This window comes from Narcine bancroftii, unplaced genomic scaffold (assembly GCF_036971445.1).
Source record: "Narcine bancroftii isolate sNarBan1 unplaced genomic scaffold, sNarBan1.hap1 Scaffold_108, whole genome shotgun sequence".
NCBI lineage: Eukaryota > Metazoa > Chordata > Chondrichthyes > Torpediniformes > Narcinidae > Narcine > Narcine bancroftii.
The window spans coordinates 718,294-743,219 of NW_027211829.1; the positions used below are offsets into that span (position 1 = coordinate 718,294).

General features: G+C 50.5%; 1 protein-coding gene and 1 long non-coding RNA gene across 2 annotated transcripts; both read right to left on the reverse strand.

Annotated features, from left to right (window-relative positions):
• Window positions 1-8,346: 8,346 nt before the first annotated feature.
• On the reverse strand, window positions 8,347-17,648 carry LOC138750224 (uncharacterized). Its single transcript, XM_069912349.1, has 5 exons — window positions 17,432-17,648; window positions 15,390-15,694; window positions 13,454-13,653; window positions 11,606-11,849; window positions 8,347-8,499 (listed from the first exon to the last, which is right to left on the reverse strand). The coding sequence occupies exons 2-5, from the start codon at window positions 15,444-15,446 to the stop codon at window positions 8,347-8,349; spliced, it is 654 nt and encodes a 217-aa protein (XP_069768450.1). The 5' UTR covers window positions 15,447-15,694; window positions 17,432-17,648.
• A 2,036-nt stretch (window positions 17,649-19,684) lies between these two features.
• Window positions 19,685-23,775, reverse strand: LOC138750221 (uncharacterized). The gene is made up of 3 exons (XR_011349175.1): window positions 23,557-23,775; window positions 21,516-21,821; window positions 19,685-19,779 (listed from the first exon to the last, which is right to left on the reverse strand). It is a non-coding gene; the product is annotated as an uncharacterized lncRNA (long non-coding RNA).
• Window positions 23,776-24,926: the final 1,151 nt, after the last annotated feature.

The following is a 24,926-nucleotide window of genomic DNA, read 5'->3' on the forward strand; positions in this document are numbered from 1 at the left end:
GAGCCACCGTAACCCCACAACCCAGAGCCACCATAACCCCACTACCCAGAGTCTCTCTAACCACACTACCCAGAGCCGCCGTAACCCCACCACCCAGAGGGGTCTTAACCCCACCATCTAGAGCTGCCATAACCCCACCACCCAGAACCGCCGTAACCCCACCATCTAGAGCCGCCGTAACCCCACTACCCAGAGCCGCCGTAACCCCACCACCCAGTGCCACCGTAACCCCACTACCCAGAGCCACCATTACCCCACTACACAGAGGCACCGTATCCCCACTACCCAGAATCACCGTAGCCCCACTTCCCAGAGCCACTGTAACCCCACGACCCAGAGCTACCATAATCCCACAACCCAGAGCCACCGAAACCCCTCTACCCAGAGCCTCTCTAACCATACTACCCAGAGCCGCCGTAACCCCACCACCCAGAGGGGTCTTAACCCCACCATCAACAGCTGCCATAACCCCACCACCCAGAAACGCCGTAACCCCACCATCTAGAGCCGCCGTAACCCCACTACCCAGAGCCGCCGTAACCCCACCACCCAGTGCCACCGTAACCCTACTACCCAGAGCCACCATTACCCCACTACACAGAGGCACCATATCCCCACTACCCAGAATCACCGTAGCCCAACTTCCCAGAGCCACCGTAACCCCACTACCCAGGGTCACCGTAACCCGACTACCCAGAGCCAATGTAACCCCACTACCCAGAGCCACCGTAATCCCACTACCCAGAGCCACCATTACCCCACTACACAGAGGCACCGTATCCCCACTACCCAGAATCACCGTAGCCCAACTTCCCAGAGCCACCGTAACCCCACTACCCATGGTCACCGTAACCCGACTACCCAGAGCCAATGTAACCCCACTACCCAGAGCCACCGTAATCCCACTACCCAGAGCCACCGTAACCCCACTACCCAGAGCCGTCGTAACCCCTCTACCCAGAGTCGCCGTAACACCCACTTCCCAGAGCCACCGTAACACCCATGACCCAGCGCCACTGTAACCCCACGACCCAGAACCACCGTAACCCCACTACCCAGAGCAGTCGTAACCCCTCTACCCAGAGACACCGTAACTCCACTACCCAGAGCCACCTTAATCCCAATACCCAGAGCCACTGTAACACCACGACCCAGAGCTATCATAATCCCACTACCCAGAGCCACCGTAACCCCTCTACCCAGAGCCTCTCTAACCACACTACCCAGAGCCACCGGAACCCCACGACCCAGAGCCGTCGTAACCCCACGACCCAGAGCCGCTGTAACCCCACTAGCCAGAGCTGCCGTAACCCCACCACCCAGAGGGGTCTTAACTCCACCATCTAGAGCTGCCATAACCCCACCACCCAGAACCGCCGTAACCCCACTACCCAGAGCCACCATAACCCTACTACCCAGAGCCACCGTAATCCCACTACCAAGAGCCGCCTTAACACCCAACACCCAGAGCCGCCATAACTCCATGACGCACAGCCGCCGTAACCCCACGACCCAGAGCCGCCGTAACACCACGACCCACAGCCGCCGTAACCCCACCACCCAGAGCCGACGAAACCCCACTACAAAGAGCCGCTGTTACCCCCAGTACCCAGAGCCACCGTAACACCACTACCCAGAGCCACCTTAACCCCACTACCCAGAGCCACCGTAACCCCACTACCCAAAAACACCGTAACCCCACTACCCAGAGCCACCGCAACCCCATTACCCAGAGTCAACGTAACCCCACTATCCAGAGCCACCGTAACCCCACTACCCTGACACCGTAACCCTACTACCCAGAGCCACCGTAACCCCACTACCCAGAGCCACCGTAACCCCACTACCCAGAGTCACTGTAACCCCACTACCCAGAGCCAACGTAACCCCAAGACCCAGTGCCGCCGTAAACCCAAGACCCAGAGCCGCCGTAACTCCACGACACAGAGCCGCCGGAACCCCACGACCCAGAGCCGTCGTAACCCCATGACCCAGAGCCGCTGTAACCCCACTAGCCAGAGCTGCCGTAACCCCACCACCCAGAGGGGTCTTAACTCCACCATCTAGAGCTGCCATAACCCCACCACCCAGAACCGCCGTAACCCCACTACCCAGAGCCACCATAACCCTACTATCCAGAGCCACCGTAATCCCACTACCAAGAGCCGCCTTAACCCCCAAGACCCAGAGCCGCCGTAACTCAATGACGCACAGCCGCCGTAACCCCACGACCCAGAGCCGCCATAACCCCACGACCAACAGCCGCCGTAACCCCACCACCCAGAGCCGACGTTACCCCACTACCAAGAGCCGCTGTAACCCCCAGTACCCAGAGCCACCGTAACACCACTACCAAGAGCCACCTTAACCCCACTACCCAGAGCCACCGTAACCCCACTACCCAAAGACACCGTAACCCCACTACCCAGAGCCACCGCAACCCCACTACCCAGAGCCGACGTAACCCCAAGACCAAGGGCCGTCATAACCCCAAGACCCAGAGCCGCCGTAACTCCACGACACTGAGCAGCCGGAACCCCACTACCCAGAGCCGTCGTAACCCCACGACCCAGAGCCACTGTAACCCCACGACCCAGAGCCGCTGTAACCCCACAACCGAGAGCCGGCGTAACCCCACAACCCAGAGCCACCGGAACCCCACGACCCAGAGCCGTCATAACCCCACAACCCAGAGCCACCATAACCCCACTAGCCAGAGCCGCCATAACCCCACTAGCCAGAGCCGCCGTAACCCCACCACCCAGAGGGGTCTTAACCCCACCATCTAGAGCTGCCATAACCCCACCACCCAGAACCGCCGTAACCCCACCATCTAGAGCCGCCGTAACCCCACTACCCAGAGCCACCATCACCCCACTACACAGAGGCACCGTATCCCCACTACCCAGAATCACCGTAGCCCCACTTCACAGAGCCACCGTAACACCACTACCCAGGGTCACCGTAACCCGACTACCCAGAGCCAATGTAAGCCCACTACCCAGAGCCACCTTAATCCCACTACCCAGAGCCACCGTAACACCCATGACCCAGCGCCACTGTAACCCCATTACCGAGTGCCACCGTAACCCCACGACCCAGAACCACCTGTAACCCCACTACCCAGAGCCGTCGTAACCCCTCTACCCAGAGACACCGTAACTCCACTACCCAGAGCCACCTTAATCCCAATACCCAGAGCCACTGTAACCCCACGACCCAGAGCTACTATAATCCCACTACCCAGAGCCACCGTAACCCCACAACCCAGAGCCACCGTAACCCCACTACCCAGAGTCTCTCTAACCACACTACCCAGAGCCGCCGTAACCCCACCACCCAGAGGGGTCTTAACCCCACCATCTAGAGCTGCCATAACCCCACCACCCAGAACCGCCGTAACCCCACCATCTAGAGCCGCCGTAACCCCACTACCCAGAGCCGCCGTAACCCCACCACCCAGTGCCACCGTAACCCCACTACCCAGAGCCACCATTACCCCACTACACAGAGGCACCGTATCCCCACTACCCAGAATCACCGTAGCCCCACTTCCCAGAGCCACTGTAACCCCACGACCCAGAGCTACCATAATCCCACAACCCAGAGCCACCGTAACCCCTCTACCCAGAGCCTCTCTAACCACACTACCCAGAGCCGCCGTAACCCCACCACCCAGAGGGGTCTTAACCCCACCATCTACAGCTGCCATAACCCCACCACCCAGAACCGCCGTAACCCCACTACCCAGAGCCGCCGTAAACCCACTACCCAGAGCCGCCGTAACCCCACCACCCAGTGCCACCGTAACCCCACTACCCAGAGCCACCATTACCCCACTACACAGAGGCACCATATCCCCACTACCCAGAATCACCGTAGCCCAACTTCCCAGAGCCACCGTAACCCCACTACCCAGGGTCACCGTAACCCGACTACCCAGAGCCAATGTAACCCCACTACCCAGAGCCACCGTAATCCCACTACCCAGAGCCACCATTACCCCACTACACAGAGGCACCGTATCCCCACTACCCAGAATCACCGTAGCCCAACTTCCCAGAGCCACCGTAACCCCACTACCCAGGGTCACCGTAACCCGACTACCCAGAGCCAATGTAACCCCACTACCCAGAGCCACCGTAATCCCACTACCCAGAGCCACCGTAACCCCACTACCCAGAGCCATCGTAACCCCTCTACCCAGAGTCGCCGTAACACCCACTACCCAGAGCCACCGTAACATCCATGACCCAGCGCCACTGTAACCCCACGACCCAGAACCACCGTAACCCCACTACCCAGAGCAGTCGTAACCCCTCTACCCAGAGACACCGTAACTCCACTACCCAGAGCCACCTTAATCCCAATACCCAGAGCCACTGTAACCCCACGACCCAGAGCTATCATAATCCCACTACCCAGAGCCACCGTAACCCCTCTACCCAGAGCCTCTCTAACCACACTACCCAGAGCCACCGTAACCCCACAACCCAGAGCCACCGTAACCCCACTACCCAGAGCCACTGTACCACCATAACCCCACCACCCAGAGCCACCGTAACCCCACCACACAGAGCCACCCTAACCCCATCACCCTGAGCCACCGTAACCCCACTGCCCAGAGCCACCATAACCCCACTACCCAGAGCCTCCGTAACCCCACTACCCAGAGCCACCTTAATCCCAATGCCTAGAGCCACTGTAACCCCACGACCCAGAGCTATCATAATCCCACTACCCAGAGCCACCGTAACCCCTCTACCCAGAGCCTCTCTATCCACACTACCCAGAGCCACCGTAACCCCACAATCCAGAGCCACCGTAACCCCACTACCCAGAGCCACCGTAACCCCACTACCCAGAGCCACTGTAACCCCACTACCCACAGCCACCGTAACGCCACTACCCAGATCCACCGTAACCCCACCACCCAGAGCCACCGTAACCCCACCACCTAGAGCCACCGTAACCCCACTACCCAGAGCCACCGTAACCTCACTACCCAGAGCCACCGTAACTCCACTACCCAGAGCCACCGTAACCCCACCACCCAGAGCCACTACACAGAGCCTCCGTAACCCCACCATCCAGAGCCATCGTAACCCCACCACACAGAGCCACCCTAACCCCATCACCCTGAGCCACCGGAACCCCACTGCCCAGAGCCACCGTAACCCCACTACCCAGAGCCACCGTAACCCCACCATCCAGAGCCACCGTAAACCCACTACCCAGAGCCGCCGTAACCCCACCACCCAGTGCCACCGTAACCCCACTACCCAGAGCCACTGTAACCCCCAGTACCCAGAGCCACCGTAACACCACTACCCAGAGCCACTACCCAAAGACACCGTAACCCCACTACCCAGAGCCACCGTAACCCCACTACCCAGAGTCACTGTAACCCCACCACCCAGAGCCACCGTAACCCCAAGACCCAGAGTCGCCGTAAACCCAAGACCCAGAGCCGCCATAACTCCACGACACAGAGCCGCCGGAACCCCACGACCCAGAGCCGTCGTAACCCCACGACCCAGAGCCGCTGTAACCCCACTAGCCAGAGCTGCCGTAACCCCACCACCCAGAGGGGTCTTAACTCCACCATCTAGAGCTGCCATAACCCCACCACCCAGAACCGCCGTAACCCCACTACCCAGAGCCACCGTAACCCCACAACCCAGAGCCACCGTAACCCCACTACCCAGAGCCACCGTAACCCCACTACCCAGAGCCACCGTAACCCCACTACCCAGAGCCACCGTAACCCCACCACCCAGAGCCACCGTTACCCCACCACCTAGAGCCACCGTAACCCCACCACCCAGAGCCACTACACAGAGCCTCCGTAACCCCACCATCCAGAGCCACCGTAACCCCACCACCCAGAGCCACCGTAAACCCACCACCCAGAGCCACCATAACCCCACCACACAGAGCCACCCTAACCTCATTACCCTGAGCCACCGTAACCCCACCACCCAGAGCCACCGTAACCCCACCACCCAGAGCCACCGTAACCACACCACCCAGAGCCACCCTAACCCCACCACCCAGAGCCACCCTAACCCCACCACCCAGAGCCACCGTAACCCCACTACCCAGAGCCACCATAACCCCACTGCCCAGAGCCACCATAAACCCACTACCCAGAGCCACCGTATCCCCACTACCCAGAGCCACCGTAACCCCACCACCCAGACGGGTCTTAACTCCACCATCTAGAGCTGCCATAACCCCACAACCCAGAACCGCCGTAACCCCACTACCCCGAGCCACCGTAACCCCACAACCCAGAGCCACCGTAACCCCACTACCCAGAGCCACCGTAACCCCACTACCCAGAGCCACCGTAACCCCACTACCCAGAGCCACCGTAACGCCACTACCCAGAGCCACCGTAACCCCACCACCCAGAGCCACCGTAACCCCACCACCTAGAGCCACCGTAACCCCACTACCCAGAGCCACAGTAACCTCACTACCCAGAGCCACCGTAACTCCACTACCCTGAGCCACCGTAACCCCACCACCCAGAGCCACGACACAGAGCCTCCGTAACCCCACCATCCAGAGCCACCGTAACCCCACCACCCAGAGCCACCGTAAACCCACCACCCAGAGCCACCGTAACCCCACCACACAGAGCCACCCTAACCCCATCACCCTGAGCCACCGGAACCCCACTGCCCGGAGCCACCGTAACCCCACCATCCAGAGCCACCGTAACCCCACCACCCAGAGCCACCGCAACCCCACCACCCAGAGCCACCCTAACCCCACCACCCAGAGCCACCCTAACCCCACCACCCAGAGCCACCGTTACCCCACCACCTAGAGCCACCGTAACCCCACCACCCAGAGCCACTACACAGAGCCTCCGTAACCCCACCATCCAGAGCCACCGTAACCCCACCACCCAGAGCCACCGTAAACCCACCACCCAGAGCCACCATAACCCCACCACCCAGAGCCACCATAACCCCATCACCCTGAGCCACCGGAACCCCACTTCCCAGAGCCACCGTAACCCCACCATCCAGAGCCACCGTAACCCCACCACCCAGAGCCACCGTAACCCCACCACCCAGAGCCACCGTAACCACACCACCCAGAGCCACCCTAACCCCACCACCCAGAGCCACCCTAACCCCACCACCCAGAGCCACCGTAACCCCACTACCCAGAGCCACCATAACACCACTGCCCAGAGCCACCATAAACCCACTACCCAGAGCCACCGTATCCCCACTACCCAGAGCCACCGTCACCCCACCACCCAGAGCCACCGTAACCCCACCACCCAGAGCCACCGTAACCCCACCACACAGAGCCACCCTAACCCCATCACCCTGAGCCACCGTAACCCCACTACCCAGAGCCACCATAACCCCACTGCCCAGAGCCACCATAAACCCACTACCCAGAGCCACCGTAACCCCACCACCCAGAGCCACCCTAACCCCACCACCCAGAGCCACCCTAACCCCACCACCCAGAGCCGACGAAACCCCACTACCAAGAGCCGCTGTAACCCCCAGTACCCAGAGCCACCGTAACCACACTAACCAGAGCCACCGTAACCCCACTTCCCAGAGCCACCGTAACCCCACTACCCAGAGACACCATAACCCCACTACCCAGAGACACCGTAACACCACTACCCAGAGCCACCATAACCCCACTGCCCAGAGCCACCATAAACCCACTACCCAGAGCCACCGTAACCCCACCACCCAGAGCCACCCTAACCCCACCACCCAGAGCCACCCTAACCCCACCACCCAGAGCCGACGAAACCCCACTACCAAGAGCCGCTGTAACCCCCAGTACCCAGAGCCACCGTAACCACACTAACCAGAGCCACCGTAACCCCACTTCCCAGAGCCACCGTAACCCCACTACCCAGAGACACCATAACCCCACTACCCAGAGACACCGTAACACCACTACCCAGAGCCACCGTAACCCCACTACCCAGAGTCACCGTAACCCCACTACCCAGAGCCACCGTAACCCCACTACCCAGAGCCACCGTAACCGCACTACCCAGAGCCACCATAACCCCACTACCCAGAGCCACCATAACCCCACTCCCAGAGCCACCGTAATCCCACTACCAAGAGCAGCCGTAACCCCACAACCCACAGCCGCCGTAACCCCACCACCCAGAGCCGACGTAACCCCACTACCAAGAGCCGCTGTAACACCCAGTACCCAGAGCCACCGTAACACCACTACCCAGAGCCACTACCCAAAGACACCGTAACCCCACTACCCAGAGCCACAGTAACCCCACTACCCAGAGCCACCGTAACCCCACTACCCAGAGTCACTGTAACCCCACTACCCAGAGCCACCGTAACCCCAAGACTCAGAGCCGCCGTCAACCCAAGACCCAGAGCCGCCGTAACTCCACGACACAGAGCCGCCGGTCACAACGACCCATAGCCGTCGTAACCCCACGACCCAGAGCCGCTGTAACCCCACTAGCCAGAGCTGCCGTAACCCCACCACCCAGAGGGGTCTTAACTCCACCATCTAGAGCTGCCATAACCCCACCATCCAGAACCGCCGTTACCCCACTACCCAGAGCCACCATAACCCTACTACCCAGAGCCAACGTAATCCCACTACCAAGAGCCGCCTTAACCCCCAAGACCCAGAGCCGCCGTAACTCCATGACACACAGCTGCCATAACCCCACGACCCAGAGCCGCCGTAACCCCACGACCCACAGCCGCCGTAACCCCACCACCCAGAGCCGACGTAACCCCACTACCAAGAGCCGCTGAAACCCCCAGTAACCAGAGCCACCGTAACACCACTAACCAGAGCCACCTTAACCCCACTACCCAGAGCCACCGTAACCCCACTACACAAAGACACCGTAACCCCACTACCCAGAGCCACCGCAACCCCACTACCCAGAGTCAACGTAACCCCACTACCCAGAACCGACGTAACCCCAAGACCCAGGGCCGTCATAACCCCACGACCCAGAGCCGTCGTAACCCCACGACCCATAGCCGCTGTAACCCCACTAGCCAGAGCTGCCGTAACCCCACCACCCAGACGGGTCTTAACTCCACCATCTAGAGCTGCCATAACCCCACAACCCAGAACCGCCGTAACCCCACTACCCCGAGCCACCGTAACCCCACAACCCAGAGCCACCGTAACCCCACTACCCAGAGCCACCGTAACCCCACTACCCAGAGCCACCGTAACCCCACTACCCAGAGCCACAGTAACGCCACTACCCAGAGCCACCGTAACCCCACCACCCAGAGCCACCGTAACCCCACCACCTAGAGCCACCGTAACCCCACTACCCAGAGCCACCGTAACCTCACTACCCAGAGCCACCGTAACTCCACTACCCTGAGCCACCGTAACCCCACCACCCAGAGCCACTACACAGAGCCTCCGTAACCCCACCATCCAGAGCCACCGTAACCCCACCACCCAGAGCCACCGTAAACCCACCACCCAGAGCCACCGTAACCCCACCACACAGAGCCACCCTAACCCCATCACCCTGAGCCACCGGAACCCCACTGCCCGGAGCCACCGTAACCCCACCATCCTGAGCCACCGTAACCCCACCACCCAGAGCCACCGTAACCCCACCACCCAGAGCCACCATAACCACACCACCCAGAGCCACCCTAACACCACCACCCAGAGCCACCCTAACCCCACCACCCAGAGCCACCGTAACCCCACTACCCAGAGCCACCATAACCCCACTGCCCAGAGCCACCGTATCCCCACTACCCAGAGCCACCGTAACCCCACCACCCAGAGCCACCGTAACCCCACCACCCAGAGCCACCGTAACCCCACCACACAGAGCCACCCTAACCCCATCACCCTGAGCCACCGTAACCCCACTTCCCAGAGCCACCATAACCCCACTACCCAGAGCCACCGTAACCCCACTACCCAGAGCCACCGTAACCCCACTACCCAGAGCCACCCTAACCCCACCACCCAGAGCCACCCTAACCCCACCACCCAGTGCCACCCTAATCCCACCACCCAGAGCCACCGTAACCCCACTACCCAGAGCCACCATAAACCCACTACCCAGAGCCACCGTAACCCCACCACCCAGAGCCACCCTAACCCCACCACCCAGAGCCACCCTAACCCCACCACCCAGAGCCACCCTAACCCCACCACCCAGAGCCACCCTAACCCCACCACCCAGAGCCGACGAAACCCCACTACCAAGAGCCGCTGTAACCCCCAGTACCCAGAGCCACCGTAACTACACTAACCAGAGCCACCGTAACCCCACTTGCCAGAGCCACCGTAACCCCACTACCCAGAGACACCGTAACCCCACTACCCAGAGCCACCGTAACCCCACTACCCAGAGTCACCGTAACCCCACTACCCAGAGCCACCGTAACCCCACTACCCAGAGCCACCGTAACCGCACTACCCAGAGCCGCCGTAACCCCACTACCCAGAGCCACCATAACCCCACTCCCAGAGCCACCGTAGTCCCACTACCAAGAGCCGCCGTAACCCCACGACCCACAGCCGCCGTAACCCCACCACCCAGAGCCGACGTAACCCCACTACCAAGAGCCGCTGTAACCCCTAGTACCCAGAGCCACCGTAACACCACTACCCAGAGCCACTACCCAAAGACACCGTAACCCCACTACCCAGAGCCACCGTAACCCCACTACCCAGAGCCACCGTAACCCCACTACCCAGAGTCACTGTAACCCCACTACCCAGAGCCACCGTAACCCCAAGACCCAGAGCCGCCGTAAACCAAAGACCCAGAGCCGCCGTAACTCCACGACACAGAGCCGCCGGAACCCCACGACCCAGAGCCGTCGTAACCCCACGACCCAGAGCCGCTGTAACCCCACTAGCCAGAGCTGCCGTAACCCCACCACCCAGAGGGGTCTTAACTCCACCATCTAGAGCTGCCATAACCCCACCACCCAGAACCGCTCTAACCCCACTACCCAGAGCCACCATAACCCTACTACCCAGAGCCACCGTAATCCCACTACCAAGAGCCGCCTTAACCCCCAAGACCCAGAGCCGCCGTAACTCCATGACACACAGCCACCAAAACCGCACGACCCAGAGCCATCGTAACCCCACAATCCAGAGCCACCGTAACCCCACCACCCAGAGCCACCGTAACCCCACCACCCAGAGCCACCGTAACCCCACCATCCAGAGCCACCGTAACCCCACCACCCAGAGCCTCCGTAAACCCACTGCCCAGAGCCACGTTAACCCCACTACCCTGAGCCAACGTAACCCCACTACCCAGAGCCATCGTAACCCCACTACCCAGACCCACCATAACCCCACTACCCAGAGCCACCGTAACCCTAACTCCCAGAGCCACTGTAACCCCACTACCCAGACCCACCATTACCCCACTACCCAGAGCCACCGTATCCCCACTACCCAGAACCACCTTAACCCTACCTCCCAGAGCCACCGTTACCCCACTACCCAGATCCACCGTAACCCCACTACCCAGAGCCACCGTATCCCCACTACCCAGAGCCACCGTAACCCCACTACCCAGAGCCACCGTAACCCCACAACCCAGAGCCACCGTAACCCCACTACCCAGAGCCACCGTAACCCCACTACCCAGAGCCACCGTAACCCCATGACCCACAGCCATCGTAATCCCACTCTCTGCAGAGGTCTTTCTGGTTGGGATGTGCCTTTGTTTTTGCTCAATTGAAAACAGCTTAAATGTACTTATAAATACTACTGATATTATTCTACGTTCCAAAATATTCCAAATTCTGGTAGTGTCTGTTCCACAGGATGTCGGATAAATGATTGAGCACCTGGAAACAGAAAGATGAAAGTGTTAGAGAAGAGGAATCAAACTATTATATGAACACTATATCATAACAGTCAAATGACAACAAAGTCATAAAAACTTCAACAATTATAACATATGGCGAATTGTAAAAAGTCACAAAATTATATAATACGACAAATTCTATCCTCTCCCCTTCTGAACTTCTCAGGTAAGTACAAATCATTTCACTACCATTAAAGTAAAACACAAAATAATAAAGCAAGTTTCTAGTGATCACATAAATTAGGAAAATATTGAATAAAAGTAGCTCATAAACAGAGAAAGTTTAAATGTGATCAAGGTAGAAGAACATCGGAGATTCCCCAAAGTATCTTTTCCTTTAGCAGGCCCTTTCTACAACCAGAAGGACTATTACACAGCTGACATCCGTCAGGAGGCCCAGTCCAAATCCGGCACCTGCAAGACAGACCATCCCACAACAGGCACCTGGCTGGCGGTCCATTCCTCATCTGGCATCTGGGAGGTGGACTATCCACACCTGGCACCTGGCAGGTGGTCCATTCCACATCTGGCAAGCAGACCATTCCATATCTCGAAGGCAGACCATCGCACATCTGGCAACTGGTAGGCGGACAATTCCACATCTGGCAGGCGGACCATCCCACATCTGGCAGAAAAGCAATTCCACATCTGGCATCTAGCATCAGGAACATTCCACATCCGGCATTGAAAGGTGGACTATTCCACATCTGGCATCTGGCAGGCCGACCATTCCACATCCGGCATCTCGTAGCAGAAACATTCCACATCCGGCATCTGGCATTTGGAGAATTCCACATCAACCAGGAGGAAGATACTACTGGGGTCATGACCAACTCACACATACCAGAACCAACACCAAATTAACTAAGGAGTCGTCAGATGTTCGCGAACGTCAAATTCCTAAGCATTAAAACTCTGAGGATCTGTCATAGAGCCTCCATGGTGATGCTTTCACAAAAAAGCCTCACCATTGGCTATACTGTGAGATGTACCTGAGGAGATTCATTATCGCAATGAAGACACACCTTAACCTCCACAGGTGTACTATGCAGATCATTCTGGTAGGTTGCATCACTGCCTGGTCTGGAGGTGCCATCTCTCAGGAAAATGATAATTTCGAGAGGGTGTTTAACTCTCCCTGTAACATCACAGGCACCAGAATTCACTCCAGTCAGAATCTATACATGACATGCTGTCTTAAAATAAAAGTCTCTATCATGTAAAACCTCCACCACCCAGACCATAACTTCCTCACTCTACTATCATTGGATAAGGTACTGGAGCCTGAGGAATAGAGGTCAATGCCACAATGTCAGTTTCTTCCCTGATGCCACCAGATCCTGTATAATCAATGAGCCAAAGACACAGCCTTGCTTTTTTGTGCACTGTTAACTTTATTTTTAAGTCTAGTTCTGAACGATGGTTATAAGATGAATGTTTTCTCCATCCTGCTGCCCCAAATCACCAAATATTAGGACATGTTCTTGACAATAAATCCTGATTCTGAACCTGACAAGATATGAAAGGTATCTTCACAAAAAGTGGAAATAGGTGCATGAGAACAAAAAATATGTAAATAATTACCTTCCCAGCAGGAGGCACACTGCACATCCGGCATCCGGATTGAGGCTCTTTCCACATCCGGCAGGAGGACTATACCACATCCGGCATCTGGCAGGAGGCCCAATCCACATCCGGCTGGTGGCCCCTTTCATATCCGGTACCCGGCAGGAGGCCCATTGCTTCAAAGGCATGAGGCTCTCTTTTAAAATATTTTCAGTGGCCTTTACAGAAACAGGAAACAAACAGAAGCCATTAATCAATGGTAATACATAAAAAGGAATATTCAGATAAAATACAAATTATAAAAATAAATTGATAATGTCTAACCATTATATCATAACAAACAGAAATAAAGTGATAAACATTTAAACAATTAAAACATATGTCTAATAGAACATGATTTAAGGAGTATACTTTTCTCAAAATTCCTTCCCCTTCCCTTCTGAAGTTCTTTAGTGAGTACATAAAATTTCACTACCATTAAAAAACACAAACATATAAAGCAAGGTCCAAGTGATTAAATGTTACAAAAACTTTGAATTAAAGTGCCCATGGACATAGAATGTTTAAATGTGAATCTGTGGAAGAACATCTGATTATTCAAAGTTAGGCCTGCCACCATATCACAGAGTAATTGAGTGTTTTTACGGGCAACAGCATCTTTCCAACTCATCAATATTAAACGTCGAGCAACAAGGGAGATAAAAGAGACTGCATGTGGTTAATTCATAGTTCAATTCATTTAGGTAGTCTCTGTTGATTCAAAAGGAGCAATATTAGATTAGTTATCAACTTCAGGACGTCCTTCAATACCATTGTTCCCTCAGTGCTGGTCAAAAATCAACTAACTTTATCCCTCTGTAACTCACTCTACAATTGGATCTTTGACATTCTCATTGGAAGACCACTGTCAGGACGAATTGGAAACAAGGTCTCTTCCCCACTGATCATCAACACAGGCGCAGTCCAAGGATGTGTGCTTAGCCCCCTGCTCTACTCTCTGCAAACCCATGACTGTGTGTGGTGAGCCATAATTCCATTGCTATCGACATGTTGGCTGATGACACCAGAATGGTCAACAAACAATAAATGGCAATGATGAAGCGAAGAAGGAAGGACATAGATCAGCTGGTTGAATGCTAACAAATCAAACCATTCACTCAATGTCAACAATACAATGGATAAGATTTTGGATTCAGCAGGAAGTCAAAAGAACACGACCCAGTCTTCATGGAGGTGTCAGGAGTGCAGATGTTCGCGAACGTCAAATTCCTAAGCATTAAAACTCTGAGGATCTGTCATGGAGGCTCCATGGTGATGCTTTCACAAAAAAGCCTCACCATTGGCTATACTGTGAGATGTACCTGAGGAGATTCATTATCGCAATGAAGACACACCTTAACCTCCACAGGTGTACTATGCAGATCATTCTGGTAGGATGCATCACTGCCTGGTCTGGAGGTGCCATGTCTCAGGAAAATGATAATTTCGAGAGGGTGTTTAACTCTCCCTGTAACATCACAGGCACCAGAATTCACTCCAGTTAGAACCTATACATGACATGCTGTCTTAAAATAAAAGTCTGTATCATGTAAAACCTCCACCACACCAGACAATAACTTCCTCACTCTACTATCATTGGATAAGGTACTGGAGCCTGAGGAATAGAGGTGAATGCCACAATGACAGTTTCTTCCCTGATGCCACCAGTTCCTGTATAATCAATGAGCCAAAGACACAGCCTTGCTTTTTTGTGCACTGTTAACTATATTTTTAAGTCTAGTTCTGAACGATGGTTATAAGATTAATGTTTTCTCCATCCTGCTGCCTCAAATCACCAAATATTAGGACATGTTCTTGACAATAAATTCTGATTCTGAACCTGACAAGATATGAAAGGTATCTTCACAAAAAGTGGAAATAGGTGCATGAGACCAAAAAATATGTAAATAATTACCTTCCCAGCAGGAGGCACACTGCACATCCGGCATCCGGATTGAGGCTCTTTCCACATCCGGCAGGAGGACTATTCCACATCCAGCATCCGGCAGGAGTCCCGTTCCACATCCGGCAGGAGGCCCATTTCACATCCGGCATCCGGATGGAGGCCCATTCCACATCCGGCAGGAGGACTATACCACATCCGGCATCTGGCAGGAGGCCCAATCCACATCCGGCTGGTGGCCCCTTTCATATCCGGTACCCGGCAGGAAGCCCATTGCTTTAAAGGCATGAGGCTCTCTTTTAAAATATTTCAGTGGCCTTTACAGAAACAGGAAACAAACAGAAGCCATTAATCAATGGTAATACATAAAAAGGAATATTCAGATAAAATACAAATTATAAAAATAAATTGATCATGTCTAACCATTATATCATAACAAACAGAAATAAAGTGATAAACATTTAAACAATTAAAACATATGTCTAATAGAACATGATTTAAGGAGTATACTATACTCAAAATTCCTTCCCCTTCCCTTCTGAAGTTCTTCAGTGAGTACATAAAATTTCACTACCATTAAAAAACACAAACATATAAAGCAAGGTCCAAGTGATTAAATGTTACAAAAACTTTGAATTAAAGTGCCCATGGACATAGAATGTTTAAATGTGAATCTGTGGAAGAATATCTCATTAATTCAAAGTTAGGCCTGCCACCATATCACAGAGTAAATGTGTGTTTTTACGGGCAACAGCATCTTTCCAACTCATCAATATTACACGTCGAGCAACAAGGGAGGCAAAAGAGACTGCATGTGGTTAATTCATAGTTCAATTCATTTAGGTAGTCTCTGTTGATTCAAAGGGAGCAATATTAGATTAGTTATCAACTTCAGGACGTCCTTCAATACCATTGTTCCCTCAGTGCTGGTCAAAAAGCAACTAACTTTATCCCTCTGTACCTCACTCTGCAATTGGATCTTTGACATTCTCATTGGAAGACCACAGTCAAGACGAATTGGAAACAAGGTCTCTTCCCCACTGATCATCAACACAGGCGCAGTCCAAGGATGTGTGCTTAGCCCCCTGCTCTACTCTCTGCAAACCCATGACTGTGTGTGGTAAGCCATAATTCCATTGCTATCGACATGTTGGCTGATGACACCAGAATGGTCAGCAAACAATAAATGGCAATGATGAAGCGAAGAAGGAAGGACATAGATCAGCTGGTTGAATGCTAACAAATCAAACCATTCACTCAATGTCAATAAAACAATGGATAAGATTTTGGATTCAGCACGAAGTCAAAAGAACACGACCCAGTCTTCATGGAGGTGTCAGGAGTGCAGATGTTCGCGAACGTCAAATTCCTAAGCATTAAAACTCTGAGGATCTGTCATAGAGCCTCCATGGTGATGCTTTCACAAAAAAGCCTCACCATTGGCTATACTGTGAGATGTACCTGAGGAGATTCATTATCGCAATGAAGACACACCTTAACCTCCACAGGTGTACTATGCAGATCATTCTGGTAGGTTGCATCACTGCCTGGTCTGGAGGTGCCATCTCTCAGGAAAATGATAATTTCGAGAGGGTGTTTAACTCTCCCTGTAACATCACAGGCACCAGAATTCACTCCAGTTAGAACCTATACATGACATGCTGTCTTAAAATAAAAGTCTCTATCATGTAAAACCTCCACCACACCAGACCATAACTTCCTCACTCTACTATCATTGGATAAGGTACTGGAGCCTGAGGAATAGAGGTCAATGCCACAATGTCAGTTTCTTCCCTGATGCCACCAGATCCTGTATAATCAATGAGCCAAAGACACAGCCTTGCTTTTTTGTGCACTGTTAACTTTATTTTTAAGTCTAGTTCTGAACGATGGTTATAAGATGAATGTTTTCTCCATCCTGCTGCCCCAAATCACCAAATATTAGGACATGTTCTTGACAATAAATCCTGATTCTGAACCTGACAAGATATGAAAGGTATCTTCACAAAAAGTGGAAATAGGTGCATGAGAACAAAAAATAAGTAAATAATTACCTTCCCAGCAGGAGGCACACTGCACATCCGGCATCCGGATTGAGGCTCTTTCCACATCCGGCAGGAGGACTATTCCACATCCAGCATCCGGCAGGAGTCCCATTCCACATCCGGCAGGAGGCCCATTTCACATCCGGCATCCGGATGGAGGCCCATTCCACATCCGGCAGGAGGACTATACCACATCCGGCATCTGGCAGGAGGCCCAATCCACATCCGGCTGGTGGCCCCTTTCATATCCGGTACCCGGCAGGAGGCCCATTGCTTCAAAGGCATGAGGCTCTCTTTTAAAATATTTTCAGTGGCCTTTACAGAAACAGGAAACAAACAGAAGCCATTAATCAATGGTAATACATAAAAAGGAATATTCAGATAAAATACAAATTATAAAAATAAATTGATAATGTCTAACCATTATATCATAACAAACAGAAATAAAGTGATAAACATTTATACAATTAAAACATATGTCTAATAGAACATGATTTAAGGAGTATACTATACTCAAAATTCCTTCCCCTTCCCTTCTGAAGTTCTTTAGTGAGTACATAAAATTTCACTACCATTAAAAAACACAAACATATAAAGCAAGGTCCAAGTGATTAAATGTTACAAAAACTTTGAATTAAAGTGCCCATGGACATAGAATGTTTAAATATGAATTTGTGGAAGAACATCTGATTATTCAAAGTTAGGCCTGCCACCATATCGCAGAGTAATTGAGTGTTTTTACGGGCAACAGCATCTTTCCAACTCATCAATATTAAACGTCGAGCAACAAGGGAGGCAAAAGAGACTGCATGTGGTTAATTCATAGTTCAATTCATTTAGGTAGTCTCTGTTGATTCAAAAGGAGCAATATTAGATTAGTTATCAACTTCAGGACGTCCTTCAATACCATTGTTCCCTCAGTGCTGGTCAAAAAGCAACTAACTTTATCCCTCTGTACCTCACTCTGCAATTGGATCTTTGACATTCTCATTGGAAGACCACAGTCAGGACGAATTGGAAACAAGGTCTCTTCCCCACTGATCATCAACACAGGCGCAGTCCAAGGATGTGTGCTTAGCCCCCTGCTCTACTCTCTGCAAACCCATGACTGTGTGTGGTGAGCCATAATTCCATTGCTATCGACATGTTGGCTGATGACACCAGAATGGTCAGCAAACAATAAATGGCAATGATGTAGCGAAGAAGGAAGGACATAGATCAGCTGGTTGAATGCTAACAAATCAAACCATTCACTCAATGTCAACAAAACAATGGATAAGATTTTGGATTCAGCAGGAAGTCAAAAGAACACGACCCAGTCTTCATGGAGGTGTCAGGAGTGCAGATGTTCGCGAACGTCAAATTCCTAAGCATTAAAACTCTGAGGATCTGTCATGGAGCCTCCATGGTGATGCTTTCACAAAAAAGCCTCACCATTGGCTATACTGTGAGATGTACCTGAGGAGATTCATTATCGCAATGAAGACACACATTAACCTCCACAGGTGTATTATGCAGATCATTCTGGTAGGTTGCATCACTGCCTGGTCTGGAGGTGCCATCTCTCAGGAAAATGATAATTTCGAGAGGGTGTTTAACTGTCCCTGTAACATCACAGGCACCAGAATTCACTCCAGTTAGAACCTATACATGACATGCTGTCTTAAAATAAAAGTCTCTATCATGTAAAACCTCCACCACACCAGACCATAACTTCCTCACTCTACTATCATTGGATAAGGTACTGGAGCCTGAGGAATAGAGGTCAATGCCACAATGTCAGTTTCTTCCCTGATGCCACCAGATCCTGTATAATCAATGAGCCAAAGACACAGCCTTGCTTTTTTGTGCACTGTTAACTTTATTTTTAAGTCTAGTTCTGAACGATGGTTATAAGATGAATGTTTTCTCCATCCTGCTGCCCCAAATCACCAAATATTAGGACATGTTCTTGACAATAAATCCTGATTTTGAACCTGACAAGATATGAAAGGTATCTTCACAAAAAGTGGAAATAGGTGCATGAGAACAAAAAATATGTAAATAATTACCTTCCCAGCAGGAGGCACACTGCACATCCGGCATCCGGATTGAGGCTCTTTCCACATCCGGCAGGAGGACTATTCCACATCCAGCATCCGGCAGGAGTCCCGTTCCACATCCGGCAGGAGGCCCATTTCACATCCGGCATCCGGATGGAGGCCCATTCCACATCCGGCAGGAGGACTATACCACATCCGGCATCTGGCAGGAGGCCCAATCCACATCCGGCTGGTGGCCCCTTTCATATCCGGTACCCGGCAGGAGGCCCATTGCTTCAAAGGCATGAGGCTCTCTTTTAAAATATTTTCAGTGGCCTTTACAGAAACAGGAAACAAACAGAAGCCATTAATCAATGGTAATACATAAAAAGGAATATTCAGATAAAATACAAATTATAAAAATAAATTGATCATGTCTAACCATTATATCATAACAAACAGAAATAAAGTGATAAACATTTAAACAATTAAAACATATGTCTAATAGAACATGATTTAAGGAGTATACTATACTCAAAATTCCTTCCCCTTCCCTTCTGAAGTTCTTTAGTGAGTACATAAAATTTCACTACCATTAAAAAACACAAACATATAAAGCAAGGTCCCAGTGATTAAATGTTACAAAAACTTTGAATTAAAGTGCCCATGGACATAGAATGTTTAAATGTGAATCTGTGGAAGAACATCTGATTATTCAAAGTTAGGCCTGCCACCATATCACAGAGTAATTGAGTGTTTTTACGGGCAAAAGCATCTTTTCAACTCATCAATATTAAACGTCGAGCAACAAGGGAGGCCAAAGAGACTGCATGTGGTTAATTCATAGTTCAATTCATTCAGGTAGTCTCTGTTGATTCAAAAGGAGCAATATTAGATTAGTTATCAACTTCAGGACGTCCTTCAATACCATTGTTCCCTCAGTGCTGGTCAAAAAGCAACTAACTTTATCCCTCTGCACCTCACTCTGCAATTGGATCTTTGACATTCTCATTGGAAGACCACAGTCAGGACGAATTGGAAACAAGGTCTCTTCCCCACTGATCATCAACACAGGCGCAGTCCAAGGATGTGTCCTTAGCCCCCTGCACTACTCTCTGCAAACCCATGACTGTGTGTGGTGAGCCATAATTCCATTGCTATCGACATGTTGGCTGATGACACCAGAATGGTCAACAAACAATAAATGGCAATGATGAAGCGAAGAAGGAAGGACATAGATCAGCTGGTTGAATGCTAACAAATCAAACCATTCACTCAATGTCAACAATACAATGGATAAGATTTTGGATTCAGCAGGAAGTCAAAAGAACACGACCCAGTCTTCATGGAGGTGTCAGGAGTGCAGATGTTCGCGAACGTCAAATTCCTAAGCATTAAAACTCTGAGGATCTGTCATGGAGGCTCCATGGTGATGCTTTCACAAAAAAGCCTCACCATTGGCTATACTGTGAGATGTACCTGAGGAGATTCATTATCGCAATGAAGACACACCTTAACCTCCACAGGTGTACTATGCAGATCATTCTGGTAGGATGCATCACTGCCTGGTCTGGAGGTGCCATGTCTCAGGAAAATGATAATTTCGAGAGGGTGTTTAACTCTCCCTGTAACATCACAGGCACCAGAATTCACTCCAGTTAGAACCTATACATGACATGCTGTCTTAAAATAAAAGTCTCTATCATGTAAAACCTCCACCACACCAGACAATAACTTCCTCACTCTACTATCATTGGATAAGGTACTGGAGCCTGAGGAATAGAGGTGAATGCCACAATGACAGTTTCTTCCCTGATGCCACCAGTTCCTGTATAATCAATGAGCCAAAGACACAGCCTTGCTTTTTTGTGCACTGTTAACTATATTTTTAAGTCTAGTTCTGAACGATGGTTATAAGATTAATGTTTTCTCCATCCTGCTGCCTCAAATCACCAAATATTAGGACATGTTCTTGACAATAAATTCTGATTCTGAACCTGACAAGATATGAAAGGTATCTTCACAAAAAGTGGAAATAGGTGCATGAGACCAAAAAATATGTAAATAATTACCTTCCCAGCAGGAGGCACACTGCACATCCGGCATCCGGATTGAGGCTCTTTCCACATCCGGCAGGAGGACTATTCCACATCCAGCATCCGGCAGGAGTCCCGTTCCACATCCGGCAGGAGGCCCATTTCACATCCGGCATCCGGATGGAGGCCCATTCCACATCCGGCAGGAGGACTATACCACATCCGGCATCTGGCAGGAGGCCCAATCCACATCCGGCTGGTGGCCCCTTTCATATCCGGTACCCGGCAGGAGGCCCATTGCTTCAAAGGCATGAGGCTCTCTTTTAAAATATTTTCAGTGGCCTTTACAGAAACAGGAAACAAACAGAAGCCATTAATCAATGGTAATACATAAAAAGGAATATTCAGATAAAATACAAATTATAAAAATAAATTGATAATGTCTAACCATTATATCATAACAAACAGAAATAAAGTGATAAACATTTAAACAATTAAAACATATGTGTAATAGAACATGATTTAAGGAGTATACTATACTCAAAATTCCTTCCCCTTCCCTTCTGAAGTTCTTTAGTGAGTACATAAAATTTCACTACCATTAAAAAACACAAACATATAAAGCAAGGTCCAAGTGATTAAATGTTACAAAAACTTTGAATTAAAGTGCCCATGGACATAGAATGTTTAAATATGAATTTGTGGAAGAACATCTGATTATTCAAAGTTAGGCCTGCCACCATATCGCAGAGTAATTGAGTGTTTTTACGGGCAACAGCATCTTTCCAACTCATCAATATTAAACGTCGAGCAACAAGGGAGGCAAAAGAGACTGCATGTGGTTAATTCATAGTTCACTTCATTTAGGTAGTCTCTGTTGATTCAAAAGGAGCAATATTAGATTAGTTATCAACTTCTGGACGTCCTTCAATACCATTGTTCCCTCAGTGCTGGTCAAAAGGCAACTAACTTTATCCCTCTGTACCTCACTCTGCAATTGGATCTTTGACATTCTCATTGGAAGACCACAGTCAGGACGAATTGGAAACAAGGTCTCTTCCCCACTGATCATCAACACAGGCGCAGTCCAAGGATGTGTGCTTAGCCCCCTGCTCTACTCTCTGCAAACCCATGACTGTGTGTGGTGAGCAATAATTCCATTGCTATCGACATGTTGGCTGATGTCACCAGAATGGTCAGCAAACAATAAATGGCAATGATGTCGCGAAGAAGGAAGGACATAGATCAGCTGGTTGAATGCTAACAAATCAAACCATTCACTCAATGTCAACAAAACAATGGATAAGATTTTGGATTCAGCAGGAAGTCAAAAGAACACGACCCAGTCTTCATGGAGGTGTCAGGAGTGCAGATGTTCGCGAACGTCAAATTCCTAAGCATTAAAACTCTGAGGATCTGTCATGGAGCCTCCATGGTGATGCTTTCACAAAAAAGCCTCACCATTGGCTATACTGTGAGATGTACCTGAGGAGATTCATTATCGCAATGAAGACACACCTTAACCTCCACAGGTGTACTATGCAGATCATTCTGGTAGGTTGCATCACTGCCTGGTCTGGAGGTGCCATCTCTCAGGAAAATGATAATTTCGAGAGGGTGTTTAACTCTCCCTGTAACATCACAGGCACCAGAACTCACTCCAGTTAGAACCTATACATGACATGCTGTCTTAAAATAAAAGTCTCTATCATGTAAAACCTCCACCACCCAGACCATAACTTCCTCACTCTACTATCATTGGATAAGGTACTGGAGCCTGAGGAATAGAGGTCAATGCCACAATGTCAGTTTCTTCCCTGATGCCACCAGATCCTGTATAATCAATGAGCCAAAGACACAGCCTTGCTTTTTTGTGCACTGTTAACTTTATTTTTAAGTCTAGTTCTGAACGATGGTTATAAGATGAATGTTTTCTCCATCCTGCTGCCCCAAATCACCAAATATTAGGACATGTTCTTGACAATAAATCCTGATTCTGAACCTGAGCAGATATGAAAGGTATCTTCACAAAAAGTGGAAATAGGTGCATGAGACCAAAAAATATGTAAACAATTACCTTCCCAGCAGGAGGCACACTGCACATCCGGCATCCGGATTGAGGCTCTTTCCACATCCGGCAGGAGGACTATTCCACATCCAGCATCCGGCAGGAGTCCCGTTCCACATCCGGCAGGAGGCCCATTTCACATCCGGCATCCGGATGGAGGCCCATTCCACATCCGGCAGGAGGACTATACCACATCCGGCATCTGGCAGGAGGCCCAATCCACATCCGGCTGGTGGCCCCTTTCATATCCGGTACCCGGCAGGAGGCCCATTGCTTCAAAGGCATGAGGCTCTCTTTTAAAATATTTTCAGTGGCCTTTACAGAAACAGGAAACAAACAGAAGCCATTAATCAATGGTAATACATAAAAAGGAATATTCAGATAAAATACAAATTATAAAAATAAATTGATAATGTCTAACCATTATATCATAACAAACAGAAATAAAGTGATAAACATTTAAACAATTAAAACATATGTCTAATAGAACATGATTTAAGGAGTATACTATACTCAAAATTCCTTCCCCTTCCCTTCTGAAGTTCTTTAGTGAGTACATAAAATTTCACTACCATTAAAAAACACAAACATATAAAGCAAGGTCCCAGTGATTAAATGTTACAAAAACTTTGAATTAAAGTGCCCATGGACATAGAATGTTTAAATGTGAATCTGTGGAAGAACATCTGATTATTCAAAGTTAGGCCTGCCACCATATCACAGAGTAATTGAGTGTTTTTACGGGCAACAGCATCTTTCCAACTCATCAATATTAAACGTCGAGCAACAAGGGAGGCAAAAGAGACTGCATGTGGTTAATTCATAGTTCAATTCATTTAGGTAGTCTCTGTTGATTCAAAAGGAGCAATATTAGATTAGTTATCAACTTCTGGACGTCCTTCAATACCATTGTTCCCTCAGTGCTGGTCAAAAGGCAACTAACTTTATCCCTCTGTACCTCACTCTGCAATTGGATCTTTGACATTCTCATTGGAAGACCACAGTCAGGACGAATTGGAAACAAGGTCTCTTCCCCACTGATCATCAACACAGGCGCAGTCCAAGGATGTGTGCTTAGCCCCCTGCTCTACTCTCTGCAAACCCATGACTGTGTGTGGTGAGCAATAATTCCATTGCTATCGACATGTTGGCTGATGTCACCAGAATGGTCAGCAAACAATAAATGGCAATGATGTCGCGAAGAAGGAAGGACATAGATCAGCTGGTTGAATGCTAACAAATCAAACCATTCACTCAATGTCAACAAAACAATGGATAAGATTTTGGATTCAGCAGGAAGTCAAAAGAACACGACCCAGTCTTCATGGAGGTGTCAGGAGTGCAGATGTTCGCGAACGTCAAATTCCTAAGCATTAAAA